The sequence below is a fragment of the Fukomys damarensis genome, unplaced genomic scaffold, assembly GCF_012274545.1.
Source record: "Fukomys damarensis isolate Sample0158 unplaced genomic scaffold, DMR_v1.0_HiC HiC_scaffold_36, whole genome shotgun sequence".
Classification (NCBI taxonomy): domain Eukaryota; kingdom Metazoa; phylum Chordata; class Mammalia; order Rodentia; family Bathyergidae; genus Fukomys; species Fukomys damarensis.
The window spans coordinates 16,512,126-16,528,161 of record NW_022900948.1 but is presented as its reverse complement, the minus strand read 5'-3'; the positions used below and the strand labels follow the sequence as shown (position 1 = coordinate 16,528,161).

Below are 16,036 nucleotides of genomic sequence, written 5' to 3'. Positions count from 1 at the left end.
CGCGTGCAGGTGGGGACTGTGCAGGCTCCGGGAGCAGAGCTGGAGGCGACCCAGGAGGAATGGGCAGGGCCCTGGAAACCCGAAAGTGGCCCAGCAGTCATTTAGGCGGTAGACCTAAGAAGTGGAGCCTGTGCCCCAGGGGAGCCAAAACCAGCAGTTGAGCTTCAGAAGAGATGGGCTTGGGGTGCAATTTGGGAGCCAGGCAGGTACCCAGCTGTCCTTGGCCTTACCCACCATGGCAGGACCACCACAGCTGGAAATCTCTCTTTCAGTTAACAGGGATGCCCCCGCCCTCGACACTTAGAAAACAGCCCAGGTTGTTTCTGGAGCCCAGGGTGGCTCCAGAAAATTAACAGACGTGACCTTGGGTTACTCCACCTCCTGGAGTTTACAGAAGGTCCTGATCCCCTGTTGGCTTGGGAAAGGCCTCAGCGTGCCCTCTTCCTGAGCAGTAGGCTCAGGCCTCCAGGCAGCTGCACCTCTTCCAGCGCCTGACAGCCCTGTCAGCTGTTGTTAGTATTACGGTCACTTTATGGATAACAAAAACAAGGTCCTACAATTAGGGGCAGGCCTTGAACCCAGGACCCCACCAGCAAGAATGCTTCCCATAGAGCTGGTTCTCATCTTGGTGCCCTTATGCTACCTGAATCCTGATAGTGGACAGGGGCCAGGTTCTCTGCATTCTGCCTCTAGCACTGTGGCTCTAATCTAATACCCCCTCTCTGGCTTTTTTTTTCCTCCTTGAACTCACTGTGTAGCCCCAGGCTGGTAATCCTCCTGCCTCAAGCCTCAAGTGCTGGGATTGCTGACATGTGCCACCACACATGGCTCTCTGGTTTCTTAAAGGCTGGGCTAGGAAGGCCCTCATGTCTATGCAGACACTGACTACTGGTTCCAGTGACCTGTGTCCCATGATGACCTTTTGTCTTCATGAAAGAAACCTTAGAAAGCTAAGGCAAATTGGGCCTGTGGGGGCAGCCTGGCTGGTGGAGGTGCAAGACTTGCCCTTTGCTTCCAAGAATCTTCCTTTTAGCTGTAATAATGGGGGTGGGCGACACAGTGACAATACAGTGTGACAAATACTGTCACTAGGAAGCCAGAGCAGCAATGAGTGACAGAGAGGGTGTGAAAACTAGGGAGCAGGGAGCCTGAAAAGACTTCCTGGGAAAGGTGTCATTGGAAATGGCCTTAAGAAATGAGTAGGGTTTCATCAGGTCCCAAGATAGAAGAGGCATCTGTGGCTAGAGCACACAGACCAGGAGCCTGGAGGTATTCTTGAGCCATGATGGACAGGAGCTGGCTTAGAAATCACAGTGGTCAAGCTGTGCTCCTGGAAGCTGAGACCAAGGCTCAGACATGGGTTGTGATTGTGTCACTGCCCCAGCCACCTCCTGCCTAAAATAGACCCGCACGCAGTAGCAAATGCCTGGTGGATGTTTAAATGATGAAAAGACATGAATTGATCAGATACATACTGTTTGGCAAGCACACTGCACATCTTAGTAGTCTTTCCAGCAACCCTGTTTACAGCAGAGGAAACTGAAGTCTGGAGAGGAAGTGGAGGTTTCAAGAGTGGTGACTCAGACCTAGATCTCTCTCTGGGCTTGTGTTAGGAGCAGCTTGCCTGGGGCTTCCAGCTCTCCACTTGAAATTGGCAGCCCCTGGTAATCCCACTTGATTCTGAACACTTCCAGGTCTCTAGCCAGCCCTGTCCCATCCCTGTGGGGACCAGTAGTCAGGCCCAGAGGCTGAGTGTAAGGCCAGCCATAAGGAAGGCTGAGATGGAGATAACGGTCCCATGGGAGGGAGGGGGGACCCAGAGGCCCTAGAAAAACACAGCAGTGTTAGGAAGGTGGGAGGGATGCACAGAGACTAGAGGAATAACCAGTGCAGATCTCTGAGTATCAGAGGGGCCCGAGTCTCAGCTCAGTTGAGGGCTGCTGACCCAGAAGTCGACGCTCACCTTTTTCCTAACCCCCTCTTGTATAGAAACTCATCCAAGAATGTCTCGAGCATTTGGCGACCAAGAAGCAGCAGCACATTGGCAACATAACCCAGATGGAAGGTGCCACCGAGAAGCTCAAGGCAAGTGGAGTATCCTCTCTGATCCAAGGAAGATGTCCACATGCCCACCCCCATTGTGGACCCTCAGAGGGGCACACAGGGGTGGGGAGGTGTGGGGCTTTTATAATTCATAGGACCTCTTTGAGAAAAAGTGCACAAAATTACAAATTTCAGTGCAAGACTGTGAAGGGAGAGACATGCAAGTGAGAGACCCAAGGCTCCTATTCTGTCTGCCTTGTGGAAATCAGTCTTTGCCCAGCACCTCAGCCCCACCCTACTGCCTCAATAAGTGAGAAAAAAGATGGTGTTTTCTCCCATCATGCGCCCACCAAGGTCCTGCAATTGTATCAGCTGCTATTTCGTCTTGGAGGAGCTGATCCTTCTTCATCCCTCAAGCCCCAAGTTGCCGTAAACAAACCAAAATACAGCTTTGTGGCATGCAAATAGCTCTGAAGTTTTTCCAGCAATGAAGGAAATTGACTATATTAAATATATATTTAAATAAATATATAATAAATAAATATATTACATATTTTCTTCAGGCTTCTACTTTCATATAGTGTTTATTTAAATGGATTCTTTTGGGGGTTTTGCTGGAAGTTGGGGCTGACATTTTTGTGAGTCGCCATTTTGAGGAAATCACACCCCAAAGTGAGGGATGGCATGGGATGTCTGCCCTGCTCAACCCATGAATGACTCACACAAGGCAGGGAGGAAGACTGCCTATGGCCATGGAAAAAGCTGGCACTAGGTCTCCCCCAGCCCATCCTGAGGCCAGGAGACTACTGCATGCTGAGGCCTCATTTACCTGACATCCCTTATCTTGAGGTAGCTATATGCCCTGATATGCTGAGGACCTTGGTTCGAACTTGTAGCCCCAACTGAATAATTAATAGCGTCTTTCTTGTGGTCAAGAGCAAGTCTCTGGGGCCAGGAAGATAAATCAGTTCAAAGACTTGGCAAGTAAAAGCTGGCAAGTTGGAAAGTGCCTCCCTCCAAGGGAAGGAAGAGATACTCAGGCTGTTCAAATAGCTGGAAGAAAACAGAAGCACAGGACCACTGTCCACAAATGTCTGACCAGATATGGTTTGGGGACCCCCCCCCCCAGGGGGAGAATTAGGACCAATACGGAGGCCTAAAAGAAGGGCTGAGCAGGTTTTAACAACTTTTTTAACTTTTTACTTTGAAATAATTATAGATTTACAGAAAACTGCAAGGATAATATAGAGATGCTTTGAGTACCTTCACCTCATTTCCCTCAAGGTTACATCTTAACTATATATAGTACATTGTTTAAAAAAAAAAAAAGAAATCGACAGTATCTCTGTGTATGTGGAATTATATAACCACTGGTTTTACATTTTAAGTTTATTTTTATAATTTTATATTTAATAGTTTATGTAGTACCTGAGTGTGGTGATACATGCTTGTGATTTCAGCTACTTGGGAGACTAAGGCAGGAGGATCAAAAATTTTGAGGCCAGCCAGGGCAACTCAGTAAGACCCAATTTCAAAATAAAATAAAAAGGGCTGAGAATATAATTGAGTGGTAGAGCACTTGCCTAGCATGCACAGGGCCTTGGGTTCCATCCTCAATACTGCAAAAATAATGAACTAATTAATTAACTGATATACATTATTTCTATCAGTTGGTCATAGTTGTGTAGAGCTATTTCTGAATTCTTTATTCTACCAATATTACATAATTACAACTACTGTAGATAATAATAGGTCTTAAAATAACTGATGCCTCCGCTTTATTCTTTTTATTTTCTCTTTTTTTTTTTTTTTTTTTTTTTTTTACAATATTGGGGATTAAACACAGGACCTTTGCACTGAGCCATATCATCAACCTTTTTTGAGGGGGTGGTTTGAGACAGGGTCTCACTGTGTAGTTGAGACTGACCTGGAACTCACTATGCAGCCCAGGCTGGTCTCCAACTCTCAGCAATCCTCCTGCCTCAGCCTCCCTAGTGCTGGGATTACAGGCATGTGCCACCACGCCCAGCATCAACACTTTTTTTGAGACAAAATCTTACTGAGTTGTTTAGTTAGGGTATAATTTACAGTCCTCCTGCCTTAACCTACCAGAGTGCTGGGATTACAGGTGTATGCCACCATATCTAGCTTTTCCCAAAAGTACTTTAGCTCTTCTAGTTTCTTTGCCTTTCCATTTTAATTTTAGGATAATTTTGTGTATATCTACAAGAAAAAGATTCTGAATTTTGGTAGGAATTGTGTTCATTGTATGTGTCAGTTAAGAGTTGCCATCTTCATTGTGTTGCATCTTTCGTCTGTGAACATGGTATGCCTCTTTATTTATATCTTTGTTTTCTTTCATTGGTATTTGTAGATTTCATCATATAGATCTTATACAGGTTTTGTTAGACTTACACTCAAGTATTCCTCACAAGGTAAAAGAAAATTGGAACTGGTGGCCAGCATTTTAAAGCTGAGTAGAAAGGTAGGAAGATGTTGCCATCCTTTGTGTACACCCTCTGGCCCCAGCCTCCCAGGTGCTGGGGTTACAGGTATGCACCACTACACCCAGCCCAGACCTGCTTTTATATTAATTTTGTGGTTCCAGGAATTCAGGCTTGAAGTTTGTGTGGTGGCTCCCTGCTTGTTTGTTTTGCTGATGATTTTCTTTTCAACTAGATGACTCTAGATAGATGACCAGATTCCTTGCCCTTTCCCTGGGCCAGTGGGTAGAATTTTTCTGGTCCTTTGCTCACAGATGAAGCAGTTTTTTATGACTGCTTTCATGCAGGTCATCCCCTTCCCTCTCCCAGCTGGAATAAGGCCAGGAGCACCACCAAAGTGGCCAGGTGCATTGAGGTGTGGCTCTTACCTGTATACAGTTCTAGCTCCCCCCTTGCCAGAGTCACCTGACTTCCACCTCAGCCACTGGGTCTCAGTGTCATGTCAGCTCCTTATCCTTCTCCAATTTTTTTTGTTTTGTTTTGTTTTGTTTTGTTTTGTTTTGGTACTGCGGATTGAACCCAGAGCCTTCAGTAATCAAAGCAAGCACTCTACCACTGAACTACACCTCCAGCCCTCCTCCTTTATTTTGGTAAAACTGCACTTTGTATATGTTGTTTGTTTGTTTGTTTGTTTAGGATTAAAACATTTAATGCCAGGCGTGGTGGTTCACGCCTGTAATCCCAGTGCTCGGGAGGCTGAGGCAGGAGATCACTGTGAGTTAGAGACCAGTCTGAGCTACATAGTTCCAGGTCAGTCTCAACTATATAGTGAGACCCTGTCTCAAAAAAAAAAAAAAAAAAAAAAGATTAAAACATTTATCTATTATTAAAATATTATTAGTCAATGTCAGTATATTTTTTCTTTTTTTGATATGGGGGTCTCGCTGTGTTACCCAGCCTGGCCTTAAACTCCTGAGCTCAAGCAGTCCTCTTGCCTCACTTCCTGATTAGCTGGGACCACACGTGTGCACCACCATGACCTGTCTAGGTGTCATACATCTAAGGGTCTTTTGGCTCTAGCAACTTGTGCACACTATAAGTCTCTAGCTATGCCTAGATTCAGCAGACAGTCACAATTTGCGATCACTTTGATTCCAGGACCCAGTCCTGGAAGTGCCACGTTCACAACGAGCACAGACCTTTGTAATGACGTTCACAACGAGCACAGACCTTTGTAATGACCCGAGTGCTGCTAGGCCACCTTGCTGAACTTGCCAGCTGCTCCATACTTACACATAGTCTGTGCCTGGGAAAAGGCCATGTGCTTGGAAACTAATCTATAAAATGGCTTTGTAAACAGGTCAATAAAGTCTGTACGAGGTCCAGAGTCTCTCGTGTAGAAGCTGGTGAGGAGACCTAACCAACCACAGCTTTCCAGAGGCCAATGAAAATGGACTTGGTCATTAATCCCCGACCAATACCTACTAAATGATCCCCTCTTACGGCCTTGTTAGCAGGCTGCCTGCTTCCACGATATGGCTCTTTAGGGGCCAACACACCCAGGTGCAGGGAAAACACAGCAGCTGCCTGCAGCCTGGACTTGATAGTTAGACTGAGCTTAGATGACTTACAGAGGAGCTTCCTAAATCTTCCACAGGTTCTGCAGTGATCTTTTGATGTTTTTATAAATGAAACAAGGGGATGTGTTTGCATGTATGTATGTATGTATGTATGTATGTGTATATACATATAGATATTTATGTTAAGGTTGGTTACTGACTGTTGAATCCAGGCCTAGGTAGGGATGTTGCATGTGCACAGCTTGTAGAGCTGAAAGCCCTTAGACAGAGGAGGTGCTTGGGCCTGTCATGGCGGTGCACACCCGTAGTGCCAGCCACTCTGCAGTTTGCTCCTTCTCACAGGTGCCTCACAGAGCTTTCTGTGCCAGCTCACTCTTCCCCATTTGGAATTGTTTTATGGTGGTAAAATATACATAACATAAAATTAGCTATTTTTAGCCCTTTTTAAGTGTTCGTTCAGGGGCATTAATTCTATTCACAGTAGTGTACGATCATCACCATGACCTGTTTCTAGAACCTTTTCATTACCCCAGAGAGCCTCTGAAACCACTGAGCACTCGTACCTATTCCGCTTCCCCATCCCCTGGTCACCTCTACTCCACTTTTTGTCTCCACGAGTTTGTCTGTCCTAGATACTTCATTTAAGTGCAAACATGCATTGTTTTTCTCCTCACGTGTCTAACTCATTTCACTTAAAGATAATGTTTTCGAGATTCATTCATGTTTTAGCACGTGTCCGAACACTGCATGCTTTTTGTTATAATTTTTTTTTTTGAGGCAGGGTCTCACTGCATAGTTCAGGCTGGCCTCAAACTCACAGCAATCCTGCTGCCCCAGCCGACTGAGTATTGGGATTACAGGGTTGTACCACCACACCCAGCATAAATTTTCACCTATGAATGTAGCATAATTCATATAACTAATACACGTGCATGTTCCATATTGAAAAGTATGCCTAACTGTCCTAATCTGCATGTATAAATGCCATAGTGACAATCTTGTTACACAAATCTTGATGCAGCTGGGGATTTAGCTCAGTGATACAGCACCTGCCTCACAAGCACAAGGTCCTGAGTTTGATCCCTGGTACTGCAAAAAAAAAGAAAAAGAAAAAAATTCTGATGCACATGTGAATGTTTTTTCTAAGACCAGTTCCTATATGAGAAAATAATATCTTTATAAAAGTAGTGAATCTTCCTAGTCAGGAATATTGTTTCTACTTTCCATGTAGTCAGGTATTTTTTTGTGTCTTTCAGTATAATTTTATACTTTTCCTTATATGGGTCATTCACATTTTTGCTAGATTTATGTTGATATTTTGCTATTCCCTTCTTTCTTTTAAAAAGAATCTGTGTTTGTCCATACATGTTCCAGTCAGCGATGGCCAGTACTTCGAAAACTCTGCTTTTTACAAGTTGACCTTATGTCTGGCTGACCAATTGCTGATTTTGCTTTATAGATGTTATCATATTTTTCATATCGATTATCCTGTGTTCCTTGTCAGAAACCTCAACACCTGAACTGGTTTTCTTATTAGGTTCACGCAGAGTCAAGTAAAGCCTGGCTGAAGGAGAAATTCACCGAACTCAGATTACTCCTTGACGAAGAGGAAATGTTGGCCAAAAAATTTGTTGATAAAAACGTGCAACTTGCTCTCCAGACATACAGGGAGCGAGTTGAGTCATGCAAGAAGCAAGTTGATGTCATGAATGAGCTGTCCAGCAGGGTCTGGAGTATCAGCCAGGAGCCCAACCCTATCCAGCTGCTGCAGGTAATGCTGGGTTTTCTGTTCCTACAGCTGCCACACCCTATCGAGTTATCATGGCACTGAACACAGTGTTTACACAACAAGTAAATGCACAGATATTTGCCTTGCCAACAGGTAGACTTTCTTTCCCCCATACAAGTGACCAGAGAATATACATTGCTAGGAAAATAAGGTACTAATTAAATAACTTAATAGCCACCATTTTCAAGGGCTTCTGGGCTACCCATTTTAAGTTCTTAACTGTGATATTCACTAGAGCTCTATGAAATAGATACTCTCACCCCATTTTTTGCATGAGAATTTAGGATTCAGGTTGGTGAAGTGACTCACCAAGCTCACACAGCTGGAAGGCGGCAGAGCTGAGATCAGAACCTGGGTCTGTCTGACTCCTAAGCCCACAAGGCACCCTGCCTGGTCCTCTGCTTGTAGATTCTTAATCGAGACACACACACCCCTTTTCTGAAGAGTCTCATACTGTAAAACACAGTTAGTTTCGAGGCTTTGACCTCTCTTTTTATTCTCTGTTGCAAAGCTCCTGATTCTCATTAATCATCATCCCTTCCTTCTATTTGTTCATTCACGGAGTCATCAAATACACACTGAACCCGGCCCCTGCTGGAAATGAGGAACTCAGAGTGGGGTGGGGAGGCACACTTAGAGTTATTTACAGTATACGTCAAGTAAGCTAGCAAAAGTATATACAACAAATACCTAACTCTGTATAGGGAGAGAGGGGTATGGGAAGACTTTCAGGAGATAGTGCAGAGCTTGGTATGAAGATGAGTAGGTATATACAAAGGAACACGGCAGAGAGGATGTCCCAGGCAGGAAGGAACTGTGGACATGTGAGGGCTTGGAAGCCTGGGGTCAGCCTGCCTAGAAGAAGGGCAGGCCTAGGTGAGAGAGGTATTGAGAGATGCCACTGGGTCAGGAGGTCAGGCTCAGGTCAGGCAGGGCCTTGTCCACCAAGCCATAAGGTTCGACTTTGTCCTGTAAAATGGTGGGAGCCAGAGGAGTATGCTGAATGGGGGAGTGAAAGCATCGACATAGCCAGGTTACTGCTGGAGAAAGGTCATGTTGACAGGGCAAGGGTCACTCTAGGGAGGCCAGGACTAGAAGGTGGACAGGAGGCTGGACTGGGGAGACCATGGTCCGAGAGTGATGGCAGTGGCCTGGATCTAGGTTGGGGCAGCAAGAAAGGTGTGAAACAGGAAGGTTCATACACACAGTAGGAATGGAGATCGGAGCTGGGGGGTGAGAAGGCAAAATCCAAGATGGTGCTTGAGTTTCTGACTTGCGTGATGAGAGCTGTTCTCTGAGTCTGGAAAGGCAAGAAGCAGAAGTGCTTGGTATCATTCACTCATTTACTCCATCATACATATATTGAGAACCTACTATGTGTCAGACCCTGGGCCAGATGCTGGAGTTTGAGGTTACCAGGTGGTAGCCTTTTCCTCTGTTAGCCTCCAGTCTCACTCCATCTACCCATGTGTCCCCTGGACCAGCCTCTCACCTTTGTGGGTGCAAAGCAGGCTGGGAGAGTGAGTTTTCTGGTGTTGGCTTAGTGAGGCCCCACTACTCCATATGGAAGGAGCTGCTCTGGGGCAACTGGGGATGACCACAGGAGAGGGGTATGGTGGGCCTAGCTGACTGGCATGGGTCTGTCCACAGCCCCTGGCTGCACTGACCCTGTGTCCCCCACTCAGGCATACACAGCCACTGAGCTGGAGATGCAGCGGCACATGAGCCTCCCAGAGCTGAGCCACCCTGTACCCCTGTCCTTTGAGCCTGTCAAGAGTTTCTTCAAAGACTTCACAGAAGCCATGCAGAGCACATTACAGACACCACTGGACGTTCGCCTGAAGGAAAGTGAGTGGCCATACGACCACCTTTGGGTCCTTGCCTCTCCTGGTTCCCTATAGCCCAGAGGCAGTTGCAGAGGTGCCACCCAAAGTAACATCTCTCACCCCTGTCTGAGCAGTCAAGGGCTCCTAGGCCTGGCGCTCCAGCCACCCTTACAACATCTGATATCACCTCTTACCCTTTCTGAGACCATATCTTGCCTGCTTCTCCAGCCAAATGGCTCTGCTTCCGGCCAGACCATTCTTAGATCCTGACACACCTCAGCCTTGCCAGCTCTTGCTCATCTTCTTCCTCTGCCTGGAGCCAGCCCACCATCCCAGCCAGGTAGTCTGACACCACTGGTTCCTCTTACCCCTCCCCAGCCACCTCCCTCCCGCTCAGGGTATGGCTAAGATGGACACAAGGATCTCTCCTTGCCCCTTGTAAAAGCCCGAAGGGCAGGAACCACGCTAGATCCAGTGCCGAGGAGCTCACAGGGCGAGCACAGAACAGGTTCTCAGAACTCTTTCTCCTTAGCTGGGCATGGTGGCTCATACCTATAACCCTGACACTCGGAGGCTGAGACAGGATGATTGCCACAAATTTGAGGCCAGCCTGGGCTACGTAGCAAACTCAAGGCCAGCCTGAACTACATTGACCCTGTTTCAAAAAACCCAAACCATGAATCTCTGCTCCTTGATTCCTTCATTTGTTCACCTCTGCTGTGATGATTCACTCAGAACACTGTTGAGCTCCTGTTGTGTGCCAGGTGAAGCAGAGTCCCCACTGGGGGCAGACAGCAGACTCGTGTATGTCGGCTGAGAGAAACTGCTGTGAAATAAAATAAAGCAGGGTAAGAACGATAGTGACGAGGAGGAGGAACTGTTTCATCCGGAGTAGCTGCCAGGCCTCTCTGAGGAACTGCTTTCTGTGGGCTCTGCAGGTCCGAGGGCAGGAGAGCACAGTGGTCACATGCACAGCTGCAGAGCCAGAATGACACCTTAGGTAACAAACCCAATTTTTCTAGGCCCCTGTTTCCACGTGTGTATAGTGCAGGAGCTTCTGGAGCTTCCTCTTGGGAGTTTTAAGGAGCAAATAAGTTCTTGTACATGAGGGCCCAGGCATACTCAGCACTATGTGTTAGCTGCTACTGCTGTTGCTGTTTCCTCCAGGGAGAGGGTGAAGCAGGTGCATGTCCTGAGGCCAGGTGAGAGTGAGCATGGTGTGCAGAAAGAACAGCAAAGAGGTGTAGATGTGGAGTAGAGGAGGAGACAGATATCAAGGGACCCAAGCGTTTGGTCTTGAGAAACTGGAAGAAGGCAGGTGTCATTTTCCCCAGTGGGAAGTTTAGGATCGGAGGAAAGGACTCTATGGACCTGTTGGGTGTGAGGAGCTTGTCTTTCTGTGTGGTGGTCCCACACAGGCAGCAGGAGCGATGATTCTAGAGCTCTGAGGAGAGCCTTTGGCTGGAAGTGGTCTCCCACATTTCCTCCCCAGGCCCTGGCGATGAGTGACGGGAGTGGGGATAGGGTGGCTTCAGACCCTGGCCAGGGAGACGAAAGGGGCCCCATGCGTGAGCCCAGAGGAGGGTTCCAGGTAGAGTGGCAGCAAGTGCCAAGGGCCAAAGGCTTCCAAGGAGCCCTCTTGTCAGATGATTGCCATCATTTTCTCTTCCTGAGAACTGTACCCTTGTGAGGACTCAGCTTTGACTTCTTCTCGGGCTTCTTCCTCCTGGAATTTGCACTTGGCCCACAGGCTGCCTCCCATCTAAATGTTTGATCCTGGGCTCCTCCTCCTCCTCTCTAGGGCTGGAACACTGTCCTAGAGCTTTCTGGTGCTGTGAATTTACATTTCCTACTTAAATTTGCATGGGATGACTAGGTAGAGAGTATGCAAATGTTCAGTTTTTTAAGTATGTCTTATTTGTGTTGCTTGCATGAGCTTTAGGCATTCATTTCTCCCAATACCCCACAGACTTGAAATGCCAGCTGTCCAGCTCCTCCAGTACCAAGCCAGGTACCTTGCTGAAAACAAGTCCCTCACCAGAGAGATCGCTCCTCTTAAAATGTAAGACCCTGGGAGAGTGTACCGAGGGTGGGAGGCAGAGGCAGAGGCAGAGGCAGAGGCAGGCGCAGGCCATGGAAATGGTAGCCTCTCCCCCTTTCCTGTTAAGAGAGTCAGTGCCTTTTTGGGGGGTTTTTAAAGAATGTTTGAGTGTGCATGTTTTGGCATATGCCTGTAATCCCAGAATTCTCAAAGGCTGAGGCAGAAGGGTGCAGAAGGAGGCCAGCCTGAATTACCTAGAGAACCTGTCAAAAACCATACAAACAAAACACAAATTCTTGGCATGCATACCTGGGTGGCTGAGGAAGGGGGATTGCAGATTCATGTTTGAGGATCACCTGGACAAGTTAGCAAGACCTTGTCTCAGAAAATTAAAAGAGCTGGGGATGTAGCGCAGAAGGTGATCCCCAGGATGACAAAGAATCCTTTTCTTTTTAAAGTCTTAGTCTTTTATTTTTTGTTGTTTTGTTTTGTTTGAGACAGGGTCTTGCTTTGTAGTATAGGTTGGCCTTGAGCTCACTATGTAGCCCAGGCTGACTTCAAACTCTGCAATTCTCCTGCCTCAGCTTCCCAAGTGCCAGAATTATAGATGTGCACCACTATGCCCGGTCTAGTCTTTTTTTTTTTTTTTTTTTTTTTTTTTTTGGTACTGGGGATCGAACTTCAGACCTTGTGCTTGCGAGGCAGGCGTGGCACCACTGAGCGAAATCCTCAGCCCCTTGGTCTTTTAATAATACATGCTCACTATAGAAAAATAAGGTAACAAAAGAGAAAAATTACTTATAACTTCTATATTTTACTGTTTTGTTTTTTGAGAGAGTGTCTCACTGTGTAGTTCAGGCTGGCCTTAAACTCACTATGTAGTCCAGGCTGACCTCGAACTCATCACAATCCTCCTGCCTCAGCCTCCTAAGTGCTGGGATTCCAGGATTGTGCCACCACATCATGCAGTTTATTATTATTATTTGTACCTTTAGCTCTTTTTGCATAGCTAATATACATATAATGACATACTTAAGGCATCTTTTTCCAAACATGGTATCATATTATACATAGTTTTATGATCTGTGTTTTCATTTACTGATGTAATGTGAACATTTTTGTTTCTTTAAAAATTATAGAGGTGAGGGCTGGGGATTTAGCTCAGTGGTGCTGCCACCTGCCTTGCAAGCACAAGGTCTGAGTTTGATCCCTGATTAAAAAAAACACACATTTAGCTTATAAAAGAAAATTTTAGTTTATTTTGATTTCTCTTGCAAGAAATATGTGTGCATAGATGTATAACCTGTAATCGCAGCACTTGGGAGGCTAAGGGAAAAGGATTACTGTGTGTTCAAATCCAGCCTGGGCTCCATCATGAGTTCAAGCCAACCTGAACTACACAAGGAAACCCTGTCTCAAAAGAAAAAAAATTATAGGATGGGAGTTGAAGGTGTAGCTCAGTAGTAGAACCCTGGCCTAGCATGTACAAGGTCCTCGGTTTGATCCCCAGCAAAAAATTTTAAAACACTTCCCCCCAAATTAAAAGAAAAGAAAAGAAAAGATAGTTCTTCTGGGCACCCAGCACTTGGGAGGCTGAGGCAAGAAGATTGTCATGAGTTCAAGGCCAGCCTGAACTACAAATTGAGACCCCATCTCACCAAACAAAACCCAAAAGAGCAATTGCAGTTCTGTAGAGTAGAAGTCCAACACAAATTGACAAAATCAAGGCTTGTTTCTTTTCTGAGCCCCCTAAAGGTAAACCCATTTCTTTGCCTTCATTGCTTGGCTCCTGGTCCCTTTCCCCTTCAAAGCTGGCAACAGTCCATCTCTGGTTATTTTTCCATAGTCACAGCTCCATCCACCTCTCCTCTCCTGCCTTTCACTTTTAAGGACTCCTGTGATTCCACTGGACTCACCTAGACAATCCAGACTCCTTTCCTTTTCTCAAAGTCCGCTAATCAGCAACCTGCAGTCCTCTTTGCCATGTAGCCTAACATAGTCATGAGTTCTGAGGATTAGGATGTAGACATTTTTAGGGGAACATCATTCTGCATACCCCAATCACTATTGATAAATATTAGCTGTTCCCAATCAGTCTTTAAATTTGATTTTAATCCTATCTATATCTCAGAAAGAGTTTTGTGTGACAAGCTGATTTTTTTTTTTTTTTTTTTTTTTTGGTTTGGTAATGGGGATCAAACTCAGGACCTTTTGCTTGTGAGGCAGGTGGCAGCACCACTGAGCAAAATCCCTGGCCTGTAATTTAAAAATGTATATGAGGCCAGACATGGTGGCTAATGCCTGTAATCCCAGAACTCAAGAGGCTGAGGCAGGAGGATTGCCAAGAATTCATAGTGAGTTCAAGACCAGCCTGAACTACATAGTGAGAACCTGTCTCAAAAAAAAAAAAAAAAAAAAAAAAAAAAGACTTAAAAGTGCAGAAAATTGCCCAGACCGTTTTAGAGAAAGAAAAAATAGAAAGTCCCTCCATGCATCGTGGTACATGTCTCCAGACCCAGCTCCTCCAGAGGCTGAGGTAGGAAGATCCCATATTTAAGGAGAGCCTGAGAAATTTGGCAAGACTCATAAAATTTTTAGAGGACTGGTGGCAGAGTAATTGCCTAGCCTGCTTGAGGCCTTGGGTTCAATCTTCAATACCACAAATGCACACACACAATTGCTAAAATAGACTTCACCAAAATTAAGAATTTCTCCTCATCGGCACTCAAGAGTGAAATATCAAGCCTTAGAGTAGGAGAATATATTTGCATTAGAAACAGATATTCAACAAAAGACTCATCAGAAATCTGTCAAGAATTTCTACAAATCCATAAGTAAAGGGCAGGTAGTTGATTTTTAAAAATAGGCAAAAGACTTAAGCAGATGTTTCATGAAAGATATTTAAATGGCCAATAAAGACATAAAAAATTGTACAACATTAGTCAGGGAAATGTAAATTAAAACTTCAATGACAAAAAATAAAAAATAATAATAAAAAATAAAATAAAACTTCAGTGAGACAGCTCTACAGTCCCTATGAATGGCTAAAATTTCAAAAACTACAAACATCAAGAGCTAACAAATAGGTGAATAGCAAGAATTCCCCTTACATTACTGGTGGGGAAGTAAGCAGTTTAGAAAACTTTATCATTTTCTACTAAAGCTAGACATCCAGCCCTGTGTGATGGCAGACTACCTGTAATTCCAGCATTCAAGGAAGCTAAGACAGGAGAATCACAAGTTTGAGCCCAGCCTGGGCAGTTTAGCAACATGGGACCCTGTCTTAAAAGTAAAAAATAAAAAAGGGGCTAGGGATGTAGCTCAGTTTGCAACTCCTGGGTTCAATCCCCAGTGTCTAAATAAAGAAATAAAACTGAATATTCACATATATTATGACCTAGACTTTGAAAAAAACTGTGTCTACATACATGGTATAATGTAAAGAGAAGTGTCAATGGGAAGTTAAATCATTACAACTTTTCTTGAGGACAAGTCAGCAATATCTGTCAAAGTCATTACAAATACCCATTGACCCACTGACCTAGTAACGCTTCTTTTAGGACTCTATCCTAAAAAAGGCTGATCCTAAAAGTAATCAAGTCCATAAAAATGTAATCATATTGTTTTGTTTTCAAAAAGTTTTTAAAGCCTAATTTTTAAAAAGAGGATTAAATTATAATGTATCCATACATCAAAATCTTAGTGTCACCACTAAAATATTCATGTAAGAGCATATGTATGTAGTAAAATGTTCATGATAAATTTTATTTTTTTATCAATAAATTTTAAAAAGCAGATTATTTGAAGAGCATGAATGGTGTGATACCAGTATTAAGACAAACTCTAAAGCAGCAAGTGTGTGGAGGGATTGGAAGGACATAACCCCATTGTTAACAGTAATAAGATTCACGTTATTCGGTTTTTTGAAACAGAACCTCCCTATGCAGCTCAGGCTGGCCTTGAACTCGGGCTCCTCCTACCTTGGCCTCACAAGTGGGTAGGATTATTTTTAAGTGAATGTTTAAAGAAAATGGCAGTAAGTTTCATGACACAAAATTCAAATGGTATGCAGGGTGTAAGGTAAAATTTTCTGGTCTCCCTCTGTCCCCCAGCCACCTCCCCTGAGTCAGTAGGGGTTTAAAGTGTGTTTAGTGACTCCGGGTGGGCTGTCCCCTGGGGTACCTGGCACCTGGGGGGGCGGGACTGGGCGGGGAGTGGGCGGCACCACTTGGCTCTGTCCCCTCCGCAGACGCGCGCACGCCGACCCTGGATCCCGACACGATGCACGCGCGCCTGCGCCTGTCCGCCGACCG

At 45.2% G+C, this 16,036-nt stretch overlaps 1 protein-coding gene across 1 annotated transcript in view; it reads left to right on the top strand.

The window, feature by feature from the left end:
* Window positions 1-1,798: 1,798 nt before the first annotated feature.
* Window positions 1,799-16,036, top strand: part of Trim14 (tripartite motif containing 14) — a 16,153-nt gene continuing 1,915 nt past the window's right edge. The window contains exons 1-6 of the mRNA XM_033759193.1: window positions 1,799-1,852; window positions 1,990-2,085; window positions 7,605-7,838; window positions 9,542-9,704; window positions 11,652-11,744; window positions 15,973-16,036. The exon at window positions 15,973-16,036 is cut by the window's right edge and continues 1,915 nt beyond it. Of these exons, the coding sequence (XP_033615084.1) occupies window positions 1,799-1,852; window positions 1,990-2,085; window positions 7,605-7,838; window positions 9,542-9,704; window positions 11,652-11,744; window positions 15,973-16,036 (704 nt within the window). The remainder of the gene's footprint in view (window positions 1,853-1,989; window positions 2,086-7,604; window positions 7,839-9,541; window positions 9,705-11,651; window positions 11,745-15,972) is intronic.